This window comes from Desmodus rotundus, chromosome 10 (genome assembly GCF_022682495.2).
Source record: "Desmodus rotundus isolate HL8 chromosome 10, HLdesRot8A.1, whole genome shotgun sequence".
NCBI lineage: Eukaryota > Metazoa > Chordata > Mammalia > Chiroptera > Phyllostomidae > Desmodus > Desmodus rotundus.
The window spans coordinates 927,660-948,032 of record NC_071396.1 but is presented as its reverse complement, the minus strand read 5'-3'; the positions used below and the strand labels follow the sequence as shown (position 1 = coordinate 948,032).

The 20,373-nt window shown below is 64.7% G+C and overlaps 2 protein-coding genes across 2 annotated transcripts in view; one reads left to right on the top strand and one right to left on the bottom strand.

Annotated features, from left to right (window-relative positions):
* Positions 1-7,894, top strand: part of PKP1 (plakophilin 1) — a 30,803-nt gene extending 22,909 nt beyond the window's left edge. Inside the window, exons 6-14 of the mRNA XM_053913295.1 lie at positions 23-200; positions 1,315-1,429; positions 2,091-2,246; positions 2,964-3,140; positions 3,538-3,691; positions 3,962-4,148; positions 4,609-4,693; positions 4,840-4,946; positions 5,802-7,894. Coding sequence (XP_053769270.1) covers positions 23-200; positions 1,315-1,429; positions 2,091-2,246; positions 2,964-3,140; positions 3,538-3,691; positions 3,962-4,148; positions 4,609-4,693; positions 4,840-4,914 — 1,127 coding nt within the window. The 3' untranslated portion in view covers positions 4,915-4,946; positions 5,802-7,894. The remainder of the gene's footprint in view (positions 1-22; positions 201-1,314; positions 1,430-2,090; positions 2,247-2,963; positions 3,141-3,537; positions 3,692-3,961; positions 4,149-4,608; positions 4,694-4,839; positions 4,947-5,801) is intronic.
* Positions 7,895-11,287: 3,393 nt separating this feature from the next.
* The window catches only part of TNNT2 (troponin T2, cardiac type), an 89,882-nt gene continuing 80,796 nt past the window's right edge, over positions 11,288-20,373 (bottom strand). The window contains exons 4-16 of the mRNA XM_071219565.1: positions 17,462-17,478; positions 17,074-17,154; positions 16,690-16,725; positions 16,079-16,112; positions 15,432-15,492; positions 15,125-15,241; positions 14,575-14,652; positions 14,075-14,185; positions 13,373-13,381; positions 12,973-13,082; positions 12,514-12,604; positions 11,696-11,736; positions 11,288-11,507 (exon numbers count right to left, since the gene is read on the bottom strand). Of these exons, the coding sequence (XP_071075666.1) occupies positions 11,462-11,507; positions 11,696-11,736; positions 12,514-12,604; positions 12,973-13,082; positions 13,373-13,381; positions 14,075-14,185; positions 14,575-14,652; positions 15,125-15,241; positions 15,432-15,492; positions 16,079-16,112; positions 16,690-16,725; positions 17,074-17,154; positions 17,462-17,478 (832 nt within the window). The 3' untranslated portion in view covers positions 11,288-11,461. The remainder of the gene's footprint in view (positions 11,508-11,695; positions 11,737-12,513; positions 12,605-12,972; positions 13,083-13,372; positions 13,382-14,074; positions 14,186-14,574; positions 14,653-15,124; positions 15,242-15,431; positions 15,493-16,078; positions 16,113-16,689; positions 16,726-17,073; positions 17,155-17,461; positions 17,479-20,373) is intronic.

Here is a 20,373-nt window from a genome sequence, read left to right as displayed (position 1 = left end):
CGGTCCCTGTCCCCACGTGCAGGGCTGCTCTGGAACCTGTCCTCCACGGACGAGCTGAAGGAGGAGCTCATCGCCGACGCCCTGCCCGTCCTGGCCGACCGCGTCATCATCCCCTTCTCCGGCTGGTGTGACGGCAACAGCAACATGTCCCGGGAAGTGGTGGACCCTGAGGTCTTCTTCAACGCCACCGGCTGCCTGAGGTGAGGGAAGAGGGCAGGCCTTCGGGGCCTCGGTGTCCAGCCTTCCGCCGGCCCCCCAGCCACTCCCTCTCAGCCGAGACTGGGCCAGGGCTCAGTGCAGCCCACCGGGCCCTCAGGGGCCGACCCCAACATGGCTCCTCGCTTCCCACCACCCCTGTGAGGGGCCCAGCGGCCTCAGGCGTGCATCCCAGAGGGGGAGTGCCCGCTCCCGACCACCCAAACCAGCGCCATTCTCCCTCCCCCGCCCGCGAAACCCGGCCTTTCATGCAGTGTCCCGAAAAGCATTCTTTCAGACAGAAGTCGACTCTAGTTGCTGAGTCACTTCCAGGCCGTGGGGCCGAAACCCTCACATCCATCGGCGTGAAGCTGGCACTTCTTCACCCAAGTGCCCTGAGTTCCTTCCCAGGGTGGGGCAGAGCGCCCGGGGGCGGGGGCGGAGGGCCCTGGGTGCATTCCTTTCCCGACAGGTTTACAAGCTGGGAGTGGGTGCCGGTCCTGGGTGGAGCAAGTGCTTTGGTGTCACACCTGCCTGAAGGGGAGCCCTGTGCTGGACTGGGTCGGTGGGCAGGGGCCCTGTGTCTCAGCTTGTGTCCCTCCCCCCAGCAGCCTCCATGGCAGCCTCTGGGAACAGGGGCTGGGTAAGGAAGAGACAGGGGGCTAGGGCTTCGAGGGGCTGCCCCAGACCTGTGGGCCCAGGGTGTCTGGGAAAGAGCCTACTGCAGGGGGCGGAGTGCAGCTCCATAGGGGCAGGTGGGCTTCTAGCGCCAATCCCAGGCCACCCCACACCCCACGGAAAGAGACAGGGAAGGCAGGAGCCCCAGCCCCTGTCCCACAGGATCCTGGGGCCACACTAGTGCCCCTGACACTTGTGGGAGCTAGGCTGGTGTACCGAGTGGGCAGATAAAAAGGTAGAAAGAGCCGAGATCCAGCCAGACCACCCCCGACCCTGGCCTTGGCCAGGGCTGCCAGGGCTGACCACCTCCTCCTTTCCTTCCTTCCTTAGCCCTTTGTCACCCTCCAGTCCTGTCTGCTGCCCCTCCTCCCAAATCTGCACGTCCATCGTGCCCTCTGACCCTGCTGCGTGTCCCCCATTGCTGTCTTCCCTCTCCCTCAGGAACCTGAGCTCGGCCGACGCTGGCCGCCAGACCATGCGGAGCTACATGGGGCTCATCGACGCCCTCTTGGCCTACGTGCAGAACTGCGTGGCAGCCAGCCGCTGTGACGACAAGGTGAGAGAGTGTCCCCAGAGTGGCATGCCCACTGGGGACAAACCTGCCCCCCCGCTGCTCAGCTGGGCACCAGTGGGCAGCTTGTCTCTCTGCTCTGGGTGGAACAGCCCCTGCAGCCAGGTCCCCCGGATCCTGGAAGCAGGCCACATGCCCTGGGGACAATGATGGACCTCTGGGGACAGTGGTGTGCAGTTGGCCTTGGGTCTCCTGTCCGTGTGGACGGGCCAACACTGTGATGCTGGGGGCAGAAGACCAGCCACAAAAAGAGGGACCTGTGGGGACATGGGGCTTGGTGGCTTTGAACCCACAGAGCCCAGGGCCTCTCCTGAAGGCGCCCACCCATAAGTCTGCCATCCTGCCAGGGGCCAGGCACCTGATGGGCACTTTCCGAGCACATCCTTCCCAAGGCCCAGCAGCAGCTACTTCAGCCCTGTCTACAGCTGGGGTGGGGGTGGGGGGCAGGGAGCCTGAGGCTCTGAACAGCGAGGCGGGTCCCTCAGCTCACACAGGCAGGCACGAGGGGACCGGGCGTGAGGCCAGGTGCCCAGGGCCCTGGGGGCAGCAGCCGGAGGGGTGGCTGGGCGGGCGGAGCCGGGAGCCCGGAGCCCGGAGCTGGGGGGACTCCAGCAGCGGCTCAGGCGCATGCACCCCCGGCCCGCAGTCCGTGGAGAACTGCATGTGTGTGCTGCACAACCTGTCCTACCGCCTGGACGCCGAGGTGCCCACCCGCTACCGGCAGCTGGAGTACAACAGCCGCAACATGTACACGGAGAAGTCTTCCACCGGCTGCTTCAGCAACAAGAGTGACAAGATGATGGTGAGCAGGGCCAGCCCCCGTCCCCGCCCCCGCCCCCGCCCAGGCCACCCTTCCCCTCTGCCCACCGCAGCCTGCTGGCCTCCAAGAGAAGACAGAGGGGTCCCTGCAGACAGGGGTCTGTGTGTTGGGACAGAAGGAGCTCAAACCGCCCCAGGTCACAAGCTCCAGACCCCTTGGGCCTCATAGCCTGCCCGTCGTCTCCCGTAGCCCTGAGGTTCAGAGTAACCAGGACTCTAACCCTTGTCCAGACTGGTTCCCCGGGGCCTTCAGTCTCCCCAGGTTCCCCAGAAGCAGAAGGCACTGTGGCCCCAGGGGACAGACTTCATCCACGGGGCATGATGGTGGCATCCAGGCAGGGGCCACCTGCCCCTCTTAGCCCAGGGAGGGTCAGGCTTGAACCCTGTGGGGGTGAGAAGCATCATGCAGTGGGAGTGGGACCCAGAAGCAGCCTCACCTGGCAGGGAGGTTCAGATGGAGGCCAGCCACACTGCCCAAGGGACTGAGAGGCCCTCTGTCCTCGGCCCCAGCCCCAAGAACCGTGGCCGGTCCCCTCTCCTCGCAGTGGCCGCTGTGAGGGAGGGGCTGTGGGCAGGCATCTCCTTGGTTCCTCAGGCAGGAGCCCGGCCTCTGAGGTGCGAGGGGGCAGCGTGCATGGGTTCATGGTTCATGGGTTCAGTCCCCTCTGAGGCAGCCTGCTGACCTTCCCACTGTCCTCAGAACAACAACTATGACTGCCCCCTCCCCGAGGAAGAGACCAACCCCAAGGGCAGCGGCTGGCTGTACCACTCGGACGCCATCCGGACCTACCTGAACCTCATGGGCAAGAGCAAGAAGGACGCCACCCTGGAGGCCTGCGCGGGGGCCCTGCAGAACCTGACGGCCAGCAAGGGGCTGGTGAGGGCCCTTCCCACCTGCAGTGCCCCTGCCCCTGCCCCTGCCCTGGGTCCCCCACTCAGGGCAGGTTGCCCCCTGCCATCCCCAGCCCCTCCTGCGTCGTGTCGGACACATGGGGGCCGGGAGCCTCGCTCTGCAAAACCAGAACGCAGGGTCTGCCGTGTGCCCAGCTCAAGGAGAGGATGAGGGACCAGAGGTGGCCCTCCGGGGAGAGGGGAGGTGCCTGGGCGCCTGGTGTCCCACAGTGCCTGGTGAGCACACGGCCACCCATCGGTGGTTGTGTGGCCAGCGTGGAGGAGGGGGAGTGCCAGGTCTCTCTGTGGGGTCCCCTGCCCCCCTTCTCCTCCATGGGCCCGGGGAGCTGCAGGCCGGGTCCTCATCCAGCCCTTCCGTCCAGATGTCCAGCGGCATGAGCCAGCTGATCGGGCTGAAGGAGAAGGGGCTGCCGCAGATAGCCCGTCTGCTGCAGTCCGGCAACTCGGACGTGGTGCGTTCCGGGGCCTCCCTGCTGAGCAACATGTCTCGTCACCAGCCACTGCACGGCGTGATGGGTGAGGCCCCCAGCCCCAGCCGCCCCTCCCCGGGTAGCATCGGCAGACCCCACTTTCCAGAGGCTGCGGAAAGGTCACCCTCTAACTGCTCCCTGGCATGTGCCTTCATTGGGGGGAAGCTCAGCAGTAGGAAAGGGCAGGCCACCCGGGATGGCCAGCAGATGGGCACAGTCCTACCAGGGTCCTGAGCCCCCAGAGGTGCTGGAAGGGAGCCTCAGGGCCCGCTCCTCCCAGCCCCTGACCCCGGGCCCGGCCCGCCTGCTCTCCCAGGGAACCAGGTGCTCCCCGAAGTGGCCCGGCTCCTCACCAGCCACACTGGCAACACCAGCAACTCGGAGGACATCCTGACCTCGGCCTGCTACACCGTGCGGAACCTGATGGCTTCCCAGCCGCAGATGGCCAAGCGGTTCTTCTCCAGCAGCTTGATCAACAACGTCATCAACTTGTGTCGCAGCAGGTAGGCAGGCGGCGGTGTCCCCTCCCCCCCCCCAGCGCAGCCCCCAGCCCTGCAGAGCACACGTCCCCAAGTGCAGCGGGGGCGGCTCCAGTGCAGACGCCAAGAGCACCTTGGGGCTGCGGGTCCAGCAAGCAGCCAGGTCTCAGGGTAGCGCCTGTCTCGGCCAGGGGCCCCCAGGGGCTCTGAGTCCTCAGAGGGCCCGCAGGAGCCTGGAGCAGCAAGCAAACCCAGCCATGCGGGGGCTTCATCCTGCTCTAGGGGGCTCTCCTCCCAGGACACGGGCGTGGAGTTGTGCCTGCTTTGTAGAGGGGCCAGCTGGAGGCCGAATGCAGTTCCTCTGTCAGGCACCCCCGGGACCCCTGTGTCTCCAAGGCCTGGCAGTGGGGGTAGGGGTGGGGAGGAGGGCCTGTCTGCATGTGTCCCAGACTGTCACCCACAAATGAACCTCCTGCCTGCCCAGTGTCTCGTCCAAGTCCGCAGAAGCTGCCCGGCTCCTCCTGTCCGACATGTGGTCCATCAAGGAAATGCAGAGCATCCTCAGACAGGTGTGGCCCCCACGCCTCCCCCGCACTGCCCCTGTGTGAGCCAAGTCCCCTGGACCGAGAGGGCGGGAGAGGGGATGGGGGCGAGCAAGTCTGCAGGGAACTCGTGACCTCAGGGACCCAAATGGTTGCGGTCTGTCCCCTTGCAGCAAGGGTTCGACAGGAACATGCTGGGGACCTTAGCCGGGGCCAACAGCCTCAGGAACTTCACCTCCCGCTTCTAAGAGAGGGCTGCCTGAGTGGGATCAGTTTGCAGGTGAGACTCGGTGCCCCCCAGGGTGGAGGGTAGGGGGCAGGATTCCAGGCCCAGCAGCCTCAGCCGGTCTCGGACCCAGGGGCCAGGCCCGAGCTCCCCAGGGACCCGGACAAAGCCCTCGGTCTGGCTGACCAAGGGGACAGCTGTGTAGGCCACTCGGCCAGGGCACCACGGCTGTCCCAGCCTGACGTCAGGGGCATGCGATGTCCTGGCAGCATCCACAGGCTGAGGTCTGGGCCAAGCTGTGGGGTAGCAGGGAGCTTGCGCACAGCCCCACCTGGGGCTGCCGTCCGCGGGGTCTGCAGACAGGATACATCTCTCTGGGCTGGAACAGCTGCCGCTCAGGCCCCTGCCTTCTTTAGTCCACTCCCAGCCTCTGCACGTCCCCAGGTCTGTGACAGGAGCTTGCAGCCCTAGCTTGTGTGAGGACCACCCAGGAGCTTGCCCAAATGCACACCCTGGCCCGGCCCCAGCCTCCGGGGCTCTGGAGTGGGAAGTGCGTTTGTAGACAAGCAGGCCACGTGTTTCTGGCACTCCAGCAGACATCGGTAGGCCACCAGAGGCAGCCTCGATGAGGAGCCTCTGCGGAGAGCCAGGGGTGAGGACAGGGACTCCGGAGCTGCCAGCCCGCCAGCCCCACAGAGGGTCCCAGTGGGGAGGCAGCTGCAGCAGGACAGCAGCAGCCTGAGGGTGGAGAAGGAGAGGGAACTACATCCACAGCCCCCGCCCCCCCCCCCCTTGACTGTCAGGCCACTGTGCATCCCTGCGGTGTGGGGGGGGGAGGGGCCTCTTGGTTTCAGGCTGGTCAGCAGGCTGGTCACTAGCCACACTCATGGGAGGCCCCTCCTTTTGCAGACACCACAGGACCCCGAGAAGGGGCCTCAGGCCTGGCTGGAGGGTGGCTCTGGCCACCTGTGCAGTGTTTGGAAACGTTCAAAGCAACAAGAACAAACCTGGAAGCTGCGGATGATGAAACTATTTTTAGATTCTTTTTTTTTCCTTGGGAGAACTTGCAAGCACTGGGGAGGGGGGTGGGAGGGGGGCTGTTCTTGAGTTAGGCGGGCTTTTTCTGATGTTAATACTTCTTTTGCTCAGAGTTGGTACTATGTATGTTGTATCACGTGTGTGTGCAGCACCCCTGTGTGTGCGGAACTGCCTACCGGCGTGACCACGGACGACACGGATTTAGTCGGGTTGTCAGATAGCAGGTCAGAGGCGGTAAAAGTCTCTCCTGTTACTCGTAGTCAAGGGCTTCACGTTGCCACGGGAACCGTCTCCTGGGGGGCAGCTTTGCAGGAAGGGAGGCTGGCTGGCGTGGAGAGGTCCAAGGGTCTCCTGGGAAAGTCTGGTTGTCTCACGAGGCCACTGTCCTGCAGTGCCACAGCACGGGGCTGGGCAGGGCCTGGGACCTCAGTGAGGCTGGTCCCAGGGGCTGTGCTCCCCGGGGCAGACTCAGCCTGTAAGTGGGACCACCTTCTCCAGGGGGCTGGACACCCACGTGTCGCAGGAGAAGGCAGAAATGGTGCTCAGAGTCAAAGAGTTGTCCAGGCAGTGGCCTGTGGGGCAGTCACAGGCTGCGGCTCGACAGGGGCCATTTGGAAATTCAGCAGAGGGCATGTCCCCCGGGCTTGGGGGCCTGGGCGCCTCAGTGAGGGAGGGCTCGGGGCTCAGGACCACTGGAGGGAGGGAAGGATAGTCATGCAAAGGGACTGTACTGTCAGGCCACCGACAGGCTCACCCCCCAGCCAGAGGCCCCCACCTTCCCCTGAGCCCCAGCGAGGCCTGTCCAGGTCCCTGAGAGCCCAGCCTCCCGGACATTTCAGGTGGGAAGTGCAGGGCCCCCTCCGCCAGGGCAAAGCTTGCTGTAAATAGGCCTTAATGTGCCAGTAGATGGGGCAGAGCACAGAGGCCCAGGACATTCCTGCCCCAGCCTCCAGGCATCAGGTCGGAGCTCACTGCCTGGCCCGTGTCCTCCTCTGGTGCAGTGTGAGGTGCCCTTTGCCCCCCGCCCCCTCTGCACTATCCCTGTCCAACCAGCAGTGGGGACAGAAAATGCCCTTCCGGGCTGAGGGGGTGCCCTATCAGAGACTGGGCACCTGGCACAGACCTGGGAGGACGGCCGTGTGCCCAGGTGGCCTCGGTGCTGGGGGTCCCACGGGAGGTCCTGGCTCACCCCCTCCTGGGGCGCACATGTGGGCCCCGTCCAAGGGGGCGTGCTGGGAGGGGGTTCAGGGATGACACCCTGCCCGTCCCCAGCGGAATGCCTTTCTGTAAAAATCAGGGCACACATGAACAGACCTTGTCTTCGTGAGTAGACGCTGTCCTGGACAAGAGGAGGAGAGGGTCCTCAGGGTGACAGGACTGTCCCGTCCTGACAAAGGTGTCCCATGAGGCCAGGCCTGATTTTGGTAGCCTCCCTTGTGCCCCTCGGGCCGGCCAGCTGGCCTGTCCCCTGTCGCTTCGGGAGAGGCAGGGCGGTAGAGGGGGGGCAGGGGGGTGGGGCCACGTGTGACCCCCTGCAGCCAGGGCCTTTGCTGTCGGGGTCACACCCAGTGAGAGAGGATGTGGAGCAGCCAGGCTCTCCAGTCCCTAGTCCCTGCCCCGGCCCCAGCACCTCCTGTGCTTAAGACACACCCCGTCACTGGCCAGCAGCGCTGCCTGGCGGGACCGCGCGGGCAGCGGGGCCCCCACACTTGTCCCGGTGCTCAGCAGCAGTGACACGCTCTCTCGCTCACCTCGGAGCCTGGCAGCGGGGGAACGGCTGGGTGATGGTGGCCAGGCTATGGGGTGGACAAGGCAACACCGTGAGGTGTCCGACACCCCTCATCCCCTGCCCCACGTTTGCATGACAGCTCTGTGCCGGCCAGGCCCGTCCGCTTGTGAGATACGCTGTATATTCGCTTTTTTGGAAATAGAGGAAATCAATAAATTGCTGGCATTTCTGTGGACTTTTGAAGCAGTGGATTATTGGGGTGCTGCTGAAGGAGGAACGGCTGCTGGCTGACCATGAACCAGGCACCACCCATGGGGACAGAGGTGTCACCAGCCAGGCACCTGCTCTCTGTCAGTTCTGGGAGGTGCGCTGGGTCCTGTGTGGACGTGCGGGTGATGGGAAAGTTTCAACTCACAGAGCTCAGCCAGCAGAGGTGACAGCCAGGGTCCCAGGGTGGGGCTAGCTGGTTCAGTTTGTTAAAATACAGGACCAGACCCACAAGGCAGAAATATGGGTCAGTGACTCCAGCAGGCACCCCCGAGGCACCAGCAGTGACCCTAGCCATCACCCTGCACCTGCTGCTGGGTCAGAGAACACAAATGTCACCAAGCGGCATGTTGGCCCCCCAGGGAGGCACGTGAAAGCCCATGACCCACCCGCAGGGGCGGGGGGAGGGGGGTCGATCGGGCAGCAGACACACCCCAGCCAAGCAGGGCTCAGAGCTCCACACCCTCGGTCGGCCGCTCACAGCGCCCTGATGGCGAGGGAGGGGGAGCACTCCAGCTCGTGCCCGGGCTCAGAAAGGGGCCTTCTACCAGGCCTCCTGGGCCAGGGGGCCCCCACAAGCCTCCGGGGGTCCTCAGTCCTCTCTGGCCCACACCCCTGCACCCTGCAGCCCGAAGGCTTCCTGCAGGATAGCTGAGCCAGGGCTCAGGTTCAGGCCTACACAGGACTGACCGCCTGTTCCTGGACCCCACTGATGACCGGTAATCTTTCTATCAGTGACGCCACAAAGCGGGTGTGGTCCTTCGCATTTCCTGAGATGCTGGGTGGAGGAGGGGGCGTGGGGGGGGGGGTCTTTGCTGTGTTTGCTTATGCTGCTGACCGTTCAGAAGAAACTGAGGCAACAGGAGGAGGGCCTTTCAAGCTGCTTCCCAGCCCCACCTGGGGCCTCCCCGTCCTCACCCGGGGTTCCAGGAGTTTAAAACCAGCTGGGACACACAAGGCAATCCCTACCCACCCAGTCGCCCGAGCAAGAAAGTCGTCTTCAATGCCTACTTTCCCAGCCAGGCACCAAGTCCTGACCACTCCACCGTGTCACTTCGTCTCCACGCCCACTGCCACTGTCCCAGCCTGGGCCATCTCCAGAGCCTTCCCAGAAACGACATGGATTATATGCTTTCTTGCCTCGAAATGTCGGCCTGCTCCCAGTTTCCTGCAGCCAGCATGCTGAGGCTGTGCCCCAGCCCCCGGGCGGGCCCCGCACACCCTCTCCTCCGTCTCTGCTTCTTCCCACCGCTCGCTGATACCCTGCCTCCACCCACTCGAGACACGTCCCAGCCGTGCCTTGTAATTCTGCTGTCCCGTGCGGTCTCTCCTGCCTGTGAGCCCTGCCCCACCCTGCCCGGCATGGCCCTGTCTGTCCTCGAGGCCTGCTCACTGGCGCTCCCCCATGGGACAGGGAAGCTCACAGCTGATTGGAGGCCCCGGTCGGGCCAGGACTTGTGAGCATGTCCATCGTTCCGTCTGTGTGACGTGGAATTCCCACACACCGCGCTGTGTCACGGGAATCCGAGAGTCCCACGTAGGACTGGCCTGAGAGCCTCCCAGGCCTCCCTCCCGCCTATGAGACTAAGGCCCGTGGTCACCACAGCCTCCCCAGTGGCCAAGCAGCCGCCCGAAGCAGCCCTGCCCCTAGACACGGCCACATCTGCAGTGGACGGACATGAACATTCCCACACTTTGTACCTGCACAGTCAGCAGCTATTCGAGTATCCGTTGACAGCTGCAATGTCTTTAAAATGTGCTTTTGCCCTGGCTGCTGTGGCTCAGTGAACTGAATGCCAGCCTGCCAACCAAAGAGTCACCAGTTCGATTCCCAGTCAGGTCACATGCCTGGGTTTCGGGCCAGGTCTCCAGTAGGGGGCGTGAGAGAGGCAACCACACATTGACGTTTCTCTCCCTTTCTCCCTCCCTCCCCCCTCTTTCTCTAAAAATAAATAAATAAAAATGTTCTTTGAAAGAATGTGCTTTTCCTTGTTTCTATCAGCTACCCGACTGGGTACAGTGTGCCATGCAAATAAAAACATAAAACTCAAAACAGCCAGAGCTCAAGGTCGCCCCGCGTCTGGGAGCTGCGGTGTCCTCGTGAGCAAAATGGGGTTTTTCACATAGTAACTCTGCAGTTCCTGCAGGTAGGGAACGTGTGTGAGGGGCTCAGCACACTGCACAGCACCCCGTAGGGCTCAGTCCTTGGCAGATGGGAGGTCAGAGGGGGCGGGGTCCCTGCGTCAGGTCGAGAGAGAAAAACTCCGTTTGCCCTGTACCCCCAAGCAGCAATGAAGTGACATCTGCCTTCATGCATCCTGGTGGCCGTCTCCTTTGGGGAACTGGCAGGATAGGGGCGTGTGGGGACAGGACAGGGGTGAGGCCCCTTATGCTCAGCAGGTCACCCTGTCCCCCCCGTCACGACTGCGTCAGCCCCAGCTCAGCCCGGAAGGCGCCTGGGAACCAAACCACCTCTCGGCCCGCCCTCGTATTCCTTAAGAGCAGCCCCGCCCCGGCCTGATTTCCGGGAGCCTGTTTTGGGGTCGGGGCGTGCGGAGGGTGTGGCTGCTATGTCTGAGGCCTGAGAGCAGGCCACGGGCGGGGCGCCCCTGGGGCCTGGGCGCTCCAGGCCAGGGAGAAGACAGCGTTCCCAGAGTCTGCAGCGGACAGCACTTTTCATCCTGGTAGCTGCTGGGGTGGGGCCGGGAGGAGCCGCTGGATGGGACCAGGATGGGCGGGCGGGCGGCACCCAGACCTGGTTTCTGTGAGTCACGAGCCCAGAGAAAATGGGCCTTCGGTGTGGGTCCTCCAGGAAACATGAGGGGCGTTGCCTGCAGAAGCCACTGCACTCAGGAGGGCCCCCCAAAGACTGCTCACAAAATCAGGGACTAGAGCAGGCCCTTGGGGATGGGGATGAGCAGGCAGAAAGGTGGGGCGTTCTGGGGGAGGGGCGAGCAGGGACCAAGGCTCTGGCCTGCCCTGCCCTGCCTCTGCCCGCCCCCACGCTGGCCTGGGACATCAGAGAGCCTGGCACCAGGACTGTCCCTGAGAGAGGACCCACCCTTTCCAGAAACCAGCTGCAGAGTCAGGGGTGGAGCCCCTGGAAGGGGGTTCTGTGCCTCCATGCTGCCCTGGCACAGACTGGGCCAGCAGCCGGGGCGGGTCAGTCAGCAGCCGCAGGTTCTCGACTTTCCCCTCCTCCCTCTCCGGCTCGGTGTGGACACCCTCTTTTCCAGAGGCCCCCCTGTCATGGGGACTCAGGCCCCGGTGTCTGGCAGGGGAGGGGCTGCTCTCCTGTCGGGTGAGACCAGGGTCTTGCCTCGGTTTCTCTCCTTCTGAAGGGGAAGTGACAGAAATGCTATGCAGTGTGCGGTGGCTTTTATTAAGGGCATGATGTGGACATGGGAGGCAGCTGTGCACGGCGGCTCCAGATGGGCCCGTCCTGGAGTCTGAACAGGAGCTGCCCCCTGTGCCAGGGGGGCCCCGGAGCTGGGGGCATGCAGGGCGAGGATGCAGCCAGGAGCAGAGCTGGGCTTTACTTCCAGCGCCCAGTAACCTTGGCCTTCCCGCGGGTCTTGGAGCTGCAGGAGAAGCAGGACTCCGTCAGAGGGGACGCAGGGCAGGGCGGGGGCTGAGGGTGGAGAGGGGCAGCCTGCAGTGGGCAGTGGCTAAGGGGGAGGAGACAGGGAGGCCCTGGAGGGGCCCCAGGGGGGCATGAGGGCAGGAGCGGGGTGGGGCGGGGCAGGAAAGGCCACAGGCAGAAACTCACACTTTCTGGTTGTCATTGATTCTGTTTCGGAGAACATTGATCTGTACGAAAAGTGGTCGAGACAGGGTCAGCCACAGCCCCTGCGGCTCAGGCCCCAGGTGGCCTGGGGTGGGGGCAGGCGGCAGGGCATCCCTGCTCCCCTCACCACGACCCTGTCGACCCTGTCAAGAGGCAGAGCCAGAGACCGGATGTGGGCAGTGTGGCTCCAAAGTCCTCCCTGTCAGCAAGGGAAGTGTGTGGGGAGGGGGGACCTGTGTCACAGGCCTGAGCTATGTTGGGGGATGCAGCAAAGTGGACCCCGAGAGGGAGGCCTGCTCCGGGGGGCAGTGAGGTGCACGAGGGCTGGTGCTGGCTGGGCTGTTTCAGGGCTGCTGTCTGACCCCTGGGGCCCTGCAGGCTGCGGGCTTGGGGCTTAGCCCAGTGCTTTCCCACCAGGCACCAAGCAGTGAGTGTGTCTCCGGTGAGGCTTCCTTCCCCCCCGGGAGGCCTATTTCCTTGCATCCTTGTCCCCAGCCTGGCTCAGGGTATCTGGCTGCTGCCTCTTAGCCTTCAGAGCTGGTCCCTCTCCGGTGACAGGGAGGGACATCCCAGGGCTGGAACCCCAGGACGGTGCTCTTGCTCAGCCCCAGAGAAGCCTCGGACCTGCCCAGCCACGGCAGCCCAGCGGGCGTCACTGACCACTGGTGGGGACGAGGCACCTGGGCAGGTGCATGACTTGGATGGGTGATGGGCCGGGGGCATGGGCGTGGTCCTGCATCAGGGTGGGACCCACTCAAACCAGAGGAGTGGGCTGGGGAGGGGGCGCTGGGCCAGCTCGCCTCGTATTTCTGCTGCTTGAACTTCTCCTGCAGGTCGAACTTCTCAGCCTCCAGGTTGTAGATGGTCTGCCACAGCTCCTTGGCCTTCTCCCTGCGGCCAGAGTGGGGGTGGGGGGTACTGAGGACAATATGCCTTCCTCCACATCCTGACCCAGCTCCCAGGGGTTCAGACCGACTGCCCGACTGCCCACCTGCCCGCCTGCCCACCTGCCCACCGGCTCAGCGCAGGCCTGGAGGGCAGGCGCCCAGGGCTGGGGACCAGTACGGGGGGGAGGCAGTTGGGGGGGGTGACGAGGACACCTGAGACAGGTGACTAGTGGCACCTGCAGACGCCAGTCTCCCCCAAGTGCACCCTGGCAGGATGTGTGGGGTGGCGACGCCCCCTGGTGGTCGCAGGGAGAACGTGCCCTGGCCGACACCCTCCCAGTGCACAAGCTTGCAGCCAGGCATAGGCCCCACCTGAGCTGGTCTTCATTCAGGTGGTCGATGGACAGCACCTTCCTCCTCTCGGCCAGAATCTTCTTCTTCTTTTCCCGCTCCGTCTGCCTCTTCCCACTTCTCCGCTCCGTCTGGCGAGCAGAGGGCGGGGCATTAGCTAGAGGACATCCCGTCCTGCTCCCCAGCCCCCCAAAACCCAGTGGGGAATGGGCACAGCTGCAGAGGGGCCAGGTGCTCATCCTCTCCCCACAACGCCTGCCCCAGCCCTGCCCGGACCCCCAGAGAAACTGAGGCGTGGGCAAGGAGAGTCATTTCAGCCGACTCCCTCGGCCACAACAGGGTCCGTCTCCACCCCCGCCCCTCGCTGCCGGGATCCCCTGTCCAGGGGGCCCCCAACACTGAGAGGAGGCGTTGTACCCACCTGTGCTTGCTAAACCAGCGCACCATGACAGAAAGCGCCCGAGAGAAAGGCAGAGGAGACGACAGAGACAGAGAGAGTGCAGGCCCAAGGCGGAGAGACAGGGGGACAGGAGAAGGTGGCTCAGACGTGTCTGGGGGTGACCTTGGTCACCAGGACACCAGGACGAGAGGCTGGGGCGGGGCAGGGCTGCTCTTGACAGCAGGGCCAAGCCAAGAGTTGGGGGCAGAGGCGGGGAGGCAGCTGGCTCTGAGCTGGGGACTTCAGAAAGTCACAGGCACCCCCCTCGCCCCCGTCCCGTGGGAGTGCATGTCCCACAGGCGGGACATGGAAGTCAGGAGTGGACAGTAAGTCCCCAGGAGTGAGCCACCTTCCCAGGGTGCTTCCCATGGGGGCTGGCTTGACCTCAAAGCAGCAGGTGGGCAGATCAGGAGGAAAAGGAGGCCACCACGGCTGTCCCCAACCCAAGTCCCCTCCAGCAGGAGCTCTGAGTCCAGCCTCGGGGGCTCCTGGGTGCAGCAGGGGTGTCCGGGCCTCACCTGCATCCCCCACCCCAGCAGGTCCCTCTCATGAAACCACAGTCAGGCCGAGGGGCTGGAGGCTGCTGTGTGGAGGCCCTGCAGTCTCACCTCCAGAGGCTGGGCAGCTCCTCCTGGACCCCTGGTCCCTCAGGACCCCCGCCCCCAGGACCCCTCAGCCGCCCACCTTCTGGATGTAGCCTCCAAAGTGCATCATGTTGGACAGGGCCTTCTTCTTGCGGGCCTCGTCCTCCGCCCGCCGCCGGCTCTCCTCCTCCTCCCGCCGGGCCCGCTCCTCCTGGGGGCACGGGCAGCAGGTTAGGGTGGGGCTGGGTTCTGGGCCTGTGGACGGATGAACTGTGCTTCCTCTCCTCTGGGCTAGAAGCTTCTGAGGGACCCTGCATAGGGGCTCCACCCTTGGGGCTGTGCAACCTTTGATTGTTGAGAGAGGAGCGAATGTTCCATCCAGGCCCTGACTCCTGAGCTGGGGCCCCATCGCCGCTCGGCCGGGAAGAGGGTGGCAGGACTGAGTGCCCACGGGCTGGATGTTCCTGCCTCGTTCCCCGTGTGCGATCAGTGCCCACACATGCCCGGCGGTCACTACCTGCTTGTTGTCTCTTGACCGGATCGGTGTCTGAATAGAGGGGAGCTGGGGCATGGGGGCGCCCTGGGCTGGGGGCCACTCACCGCCAGGCGGGTCTGCCGCTCCTTCTCCCGCTCGCTCCGGATGCGCTGCTGCTCGGCCCGCTCTGCCCGCCGCTTCTCCTGCGGAGAGAGGCCGAACCCGCGCAGTGCTCAGTGTGTGCGTGGGGGTCCTGCCACGCTAAGGCCACACCACGCCCGACACCTGCAGACAGCCCTGCCCAATGTCACTCGCTGGGGGATTGGCCTCTGAGATTTGAGTGAGACCCCTGCCCCGCCCTGGCCTCTGCCCTGTGCTCGGAATCCCACCTCGCCTTCCCTTCACAGTGGGGCAGTTGTGCCCGGAGGTGGAAGGCAGGGGCAGGGCAGTAGGCGCTGGCCAGCCACCCCACAGCCGGGACCTGGCTGTCCTCAGCTCCAGCCCTCAGGGAGCATCCAGGCTGCTGGGGAGCAGGTGGGGCTCCTGATGGACAGCCCATGCCAGCAGGGTTTGGGGCTTCAGGGAAGGCTGCCTGGAGGAAGTGAGGCCTAAGGATGGAGAGGGGAGGACAGACACGGGCCTTGGGAGTCCTTGGTGGGGAGGCGGGACACCTACAATCCGGTCTTTGAGGGAGAGGAGCTCCTCCTCCTCCTTCTTTCGGTTCTCGAAGTGCGCCTCGATCAGCGTCTGCAGCTCATTCAGGTCCTTCTCCATGCGCTTCCGGTGGATGTCCTGTGGGGGCGCCAGAGCTCCAGGGGAGGGGCGGCAGGCCACGCCCCCTCATCCTCACCTGGGGCCCGGCCTTGCTGGACACCCTCCCCGGCCATCTTCTCCCAACCCCCAGGGCATAAGGTCTCACTTTCCAATCGGGGCCCCTGCGACCGCCCCAGCCAGGCCTGCCCTCCCCGCAGCCCCCACTCACGTCGAAGTCCACTCTCTCTCCATCGGGGATCTTGGGCGGCACCAGGTTGGGCATGAAGGGCCTGTGGGAGAGAAGGAGGGGCCCTGAGTGCCCGCCGTCCGGAGAGGCTGCCTCCTGCAGAGCATGGCCACCTCTGCATCGCAGCAAGAGCCCCCACCCCGGGGACACCCACATTCTGTCCTCACATTGTCACTGTGAATCTCGGGCACCCACCCTGAGGCCCAGGGAGGGAATGGGTGCTCAGAACCTTGCCCCAGGACGTGGAGAGGCTGTGACACTGTGACAATGGGCTTGTCAGAGTCCAGGCCCCCATGGTGGGCCCCCCAGAATCTTCCCAGGGCCTGGGAGCCCTGCGGTTTGCCCCTTGCCCTGACACAGGTGTGCCGGGACGCCTCAGCCTCCTACCCACCCACAGGTCTGTGTGGGGCAGCTGTGTGCACACCGGTGACCGGGGGGGGGGGGGGGGGGGGGGGGCGGGTGCTGGACAGGTGACAGCCGGGGTGTCAAGCTGGGCTGGCCTCAGTCTGCCCCCTGAACCTGGATGTGTGTCCCGGGAGTGTGCCTGCCACGCCCAGCCCACAGACCAGGCCACCTTCCCTCATAATCCCTCTGTGCCCAGGGCCTCTCCGCAGGTGTGTCCTGCTCACCTGGGCTTGGGTTTGGACTCCCCCACGGGGCCATCTGGAGAAGAGAGGGGCACACAGCCGCCGGGTCAGGAGGCCTCGGATCTGGGCCCGGCTCTGTCCCAGTGAGCTGGGTCCCGTGGGCCTCTGTCTCCCCGTCTGCACAGCGAGTCCCCTCCAGCCCTAGAGCCCCTGGTTCCAGGAGCGCCCCAGGGGTGGCAAAGCCCACACATCCTCTCTGAGCAGCTCCCTGGGGACAGGGGCCCAAGCCCAGCTGGCCGCTCCCCACACCCCGGAGCTGTGACGATGGCCACAGCCATGGCCCACTGCGAGCACTGGCCGTGCTCGGGGTTTTAGCCCTACAGACCCCATGCCCTGGGGACGCTCCACCTGAGCTCCCAGAACCTCAGGTGTGGACATGGCTTCCGGGAGCCCTGTCTCGAGTGGGGTCCCCGACGTGGGCCCCTCTCCCATGGGGCAGCCCCAAGGTAGCTTCTCTGGACTGAAGCGGGCACCAGGGCTGTCTTCTCCCCGTGAACCCCTTCTCCCCACCTCCCTGAGAGCTGTCTCCCCCACAGCCATGGGGAGGAGGCCCCCGCCACCCCAAACTTCTCTCCTGGGCCTGCACTGCTCACCTTCGGCCTCTTTAACTTCCTCTTCTTGTTTGTCTTCTAAACAGAACGTGAGAAGTGAGTGAAGCCCTAGCTCTAAGCTCAGGACCCCTCGCCGAGAGCCCCCCATAGACAGGATGGGACCCAAGTGTGCCCTGCTGGCTTCTGGGGTCACGGAGCTGTCTGTTCACACAGGCAGGCACACACATGCACGCCTGCCCTGGGCCCAGGCTTCCCCAACACAGAAGGAGCTCAAGGTCTCAGTTCCTTGATGGACAATTGACTGCTGAGTCCCAGCCCAGACGGGAGGTGCGGCTGCCCAGGTGGGAAGGCAGGTCCGGTGGATCCCTTCCTGCCAGAGGCAGAGTGGCGGGGCCCAACCACCCGGCACCCTCCCCCAGGGCCCACCATCTGCATGGGTCTCCTCAGGCTCTGCCTCGCCGTCAGCCTCCTCTTCCGCTGCCTCCTCTTCCCCGGCCTCCTCCTGCTCTGGGTGAGTGACAGCCACAGTGAACCCCCAGGCCCCACCCGCGCTTCACGCAGCTCCCAGGGCGGGAGGGGTGGGCAGGGGGCTCAGCGACCCCGAGTCGGCACCCTCTGGCCCCGGTGTGTCTGGACACAGCACTGGGTGGACATGGCCTGCTGCGCAGGGCGCAGAGCGGAGCGGGGCCACCGGGCTGAGTGGCCCGTGACCTCACATGTTGACTCCCTGCTTCTTGCAGGAAAGCCTGCCGAGCCCGGGCGCCACTGGGGACATGGCCGTTGAGTCTGTGGTCTGGGGACTGGGGCTCCTTACCTTCCACGGCCTCTTCTGCTCGGAGGAGGCCACGACCACGTGGAAGGAGACAAGAGGTAGGTCAGCGTGGAACCCGGCAGTCCCCGTCCAAAGGAGTGCCCGGGCGTGTGCTTACCTTCCTGCTCCCTGCGGGGCCGGAGGAGACGCTGTCAGGACTGCGCACACGCACTCACACCCACTCTCACACTCACACACGCTCTGCGGTGTCCTGGGGCGGACCCCGGGCCTTGTGCCCTCACTGCCGGCCACAGTGCTAACACTGAGCCCTGAGCTGGGCGTTTGAAGGCAGGGTTAGCCCTGTGGCTCTGGAATCTGTGGATCCGCGTTCCAGGGACCCAGCCTCCAGGCTCCTCTGCCTGTGACCAGTCCCCCAGCCAGTCCTGGAAGGCAGCATCTTTACCACCAAAGTCCCCGAGCCTGTGCTCAGCCTGGGATCGGCAGCCAGGGGCACAGGGATGGGAATGAAGGGGGTTATCTCTCCTCAGTTCCCCAAGACAGGCAGAGCTGCACACACACACCCCCACCCTCCTGCTCCCAGGGCTGCTCCAGGGACAGGTGGGAGGGGACAGTGCAGGTGCAGGTGGGAGGGGACAGCAGAGGGACAGGTGGGAGGGGACAGCAGAGGGAGAGGTGGGAGGGGACAGTGCAGGGACAGGTGGGAGGGGACAGCAGAGGGACAGGTGGAAGGGGACAGCAGAGGGACAGGTGGGAGGGAACAGTGCAGGGACAGGTGGGAGGGGACAGCAGAGGGACAGGTGGGAGGGGACAGCAGAGGGACAGGTGGGAGGGGACAGTGTAGGGACAGGTGGGAGGGGACAGCAGAGGGACAGGTGGAAGGGCACAGGAGGCTCCCCCACTCACCCCTCATACTCCTCCACTGCCTCTTCTGTGTCAGACATGGCCTCTGCTGTCCCCCCAGAAAGAGAAAGACGTCAGTGTGGGGGGCACCTGGCTTCCTCAGCACAGCCCCTTGCCAGGTGGGGACCGTGGCTGGGTCAGAGCGGGCTGTGACCACGTCCATGTCCCAACTGTGACTGGTAACACAGTTGTGCAAGTGTAGCCACGGGGGGTCCAGGCAAAGTGCCCAAAGGTGCTGCCTCCTCTGCTACAGACGCTCCGGTCCTCAGCCCTTGGGGTCGGTGGGGAGTCTGTGGCCCACAAGCTCTGTCCACCCCCGGCCTGGGCCCCCGGAGACCCGCCATACCGGCAGCTGAGAACCAGGGAAGCTCCTCCCAGAGCCGTTCTCTCTGCCCCTGCCCTACCTCCCACCAGCTCGGAGCCGCTGGCCCTGGGGTGCAGCGCATGAGGGAGCAGTGTGGAGCCTTCTCCCTGCTCCTGGGGGCACACCAGCCCCCAGTGGGTGGGGGAGGGCTTTCAGATGAGGATGCTGCCAGGCTAGTGGCCGGAGACAGGACTGATGAGGGGCAGGGACAGGCTGAGCAGAGGCCAATCAAGACCCTGGCGGAGCAACTCTACCTCTCTTCCACACCCCCCACCCCCTTCCGCAGAGTTGGGGTCACCTTTTTGGGGACTACATCACACACAATAGACAGCAGAAAGTATACTGGCCATGGAGTCAAAAATCTTGGTTTCAGAAAACCTAGTTTTGCTGTGTGACCTTAGTTCAGTTACTTAACCTCTCTGGGCCTCAGCTGACCTCTGTAAAATAGATGAGCTTCAAGTTCTAGTCTTGCAGAAACCCTGAGATTCTGAGGAGTGTAGCCCCACCCCTCCGCCCTTGTCTGCCACACTCTGCAGGGGATGGGAGGCTCGGGGCAGAGGGCAACTTGATCCTCACAGATGCTTCTCCTGCCCCGGGGGAGGACTGGCCCTAGAAGATCCGGGTCAGAGGGAAGTCAGGGGCCTGGAATGTGCTGGAAATTCCTGACACTCCAGGCAACCCCTTCCCCCAATATTTTCTCCACCTGCAGAGCAGAGGCTGAAAAATCAAGGAAGTATCTGTGCGCGTGTTGGGCGGAGCCCGACTCTGGTCCCTACAACCCAGTGAGCTGGGCTCACACTCCCTGAACGGACCTCCCAGCCCTGCTCTCTGGCGAGGGGAGAGCACGGGGTCTCGGCCTCAGGCTGCAGCCTCTGCGGCCCTGGGGAGAGACTCTGACCCCCCCGACCGGCCCTGGCCACTCTCTCTCCGCTCTCTGGGGACCTGCCTGGAAAGTTTCGGGGGGATGTCAGCCTGGACGGGGGCAGCAAGCAACCTGGGGGGGCCCCTGTTGTTGGAGCTTCATTGTACTCGGAGCAGACGATGGTGCCGTCCGTCCTGCTGATGAGGAACAGGCCCCCCCATCCACCCAACAGGTCTGCGGTGGCCCATCCAGACCCCACCACCAGCCTCTGGTGTCTCTTTGAGGGTCCAGGCTACTGCCCTTGGAGTCCCCCACCCCACCCCATCCCACGCCACACTCCTCCAAAGTGTGGCCTCCTCGCCCAGGGAACGTGGATGCCTGTGACCCCGATAGTGCTCAGAGCAGACGCAGGCCCCCACCCCTCCGCTCCCCACTGCCCGCTCAAGCGTCTGCCCGAGTCTCACCTCAGACAGGAGCTGCCAACGGGACAGGACACGGCGCTGCTGCCCCTGGGCAGGGACTGGGCCAGGGCCGGGGCGGGCAGAGCTTTAAGCAGCACTCGGGCTGGGCCGCGTGAGCCCGGCCTCACAGGGGGAGGGGGGTGTGTGGGGGAGGGGGGTGGCCACGGGACGGGGGTGTTGGCTGCTTTGATGGCAGGTGACAGGGACAGGGCTGACAGGACATTTACTCCTCACCATATAAGCCCATGCGGTGGTCCGGCTGCCGAGATAAGCTATTTAAAACCAGACCAGATAGCAGGGGCCGGGCTGCGGGAGGGGAGCAGGCGTGTCACAGAAGCCAGCTGTCCCTCTTGACAATCCTGATAGA